This window comes from Orycteropus afer, unplaced genomic scaffold (assembly GCF_000298275.1).
Source record: "Orycteropus afer afer isolate SDZICR_OR568_19922 unplaced genomic scaffold, OryAfe1.0 scaffold00003, whole genome shotgun sequence".
Classification (NCBI taxonomy): domain Eukaryota; kingdom Metazoa; phylum Chordata; class Mammalia; order Tubulidentata; family Orycteropodidae; genus Orycteropus; species Orycteropus afer.
Genome location: NW_006921590.1, coordinates 9,363,168 through 9,363,817, shown reverse-complemented (window position 1 = coordinate 9,363,817; position 650 = coordinate 9,363,168). Strand labels below are relative to the sequence as shown.

The window sequence follows — 650 nt, the reverse complement described above, 5'->3', positions numbered from 1 at the left end:
CTCCTTACCCTGCTGCAACAATCCCCGCTGATGTTCCAACTCCACTTCAGCGTTCTGGGCCAGGCGGATCACTTCACGGGTGAGGCTGGCGGGGTCGTCATCAAGAGAACTGTCTGAGGGAGGCCTGCCAGGTGCTGGGTGTGTCCAGAAGAAGAGAAGGAGCAGGGCATTCCAGGCCACAAAGAGGATAGTGACCCACAGCACAATCTCTGCAGACTGCTTCTTCAGCATCCTGGTCTTAGGTTAAAGGGTACTAAATTCAGTTCGTTTTTTCTTTGCTGCACTTCCCCCATTTCCACTCAGGTGGATCCAGGTGGTTACAAGCAAGCAACATACAAGTTTACTATTCACTGGTTTCTTTTAACTTTAAGTCCTGGGAGGGGTTTTTCTCATGGATTATGACTTTTCTGCTTTGATGGACCCAAAGTTTATCTGCTTGCTCGAAATGTAAAAAGTTAAACAGTCATTTTTTTCTTCAGGTTTTCTCTTCATGTGTAAATTTTCCCTTCCCTCAGCAGTACTGGGTGGGGCTCAGGTTTTCCACTTAGGTTTCTATATGGGTTGTACAGGGCTTAAAACAAAAGTTTGTGTTTCTTCCGGGCAAATTCTATTTCCCCTTTTATTATATCCAATTAAGTATTGGCTGAAGG

At 45.5% G+C, this 650-nt stretch overlaps 1 protein-coding gene across 1 annotated transcript in view; it reads right to left on the bottom strand.

Annotated features, from left to right (window-relative positions):
• The window catches only part of LOC103193961 (tRNA-splicing endonuclease subunit Sen15-like), a 114,210-nt gene extending 113,979 nt beyond the window's left edge, over positions 1 to 231 (bottom strand). Inside the window, 1 exon segment of the mRNA XM_042780308.1 lies at positions 9 to 231. Coding sequence (XP_042636242.1) covers positions 9 to 231 — 223 coding nt within the window.
• Positions 232 to 650: the final 419 nt, after the last annotated feature.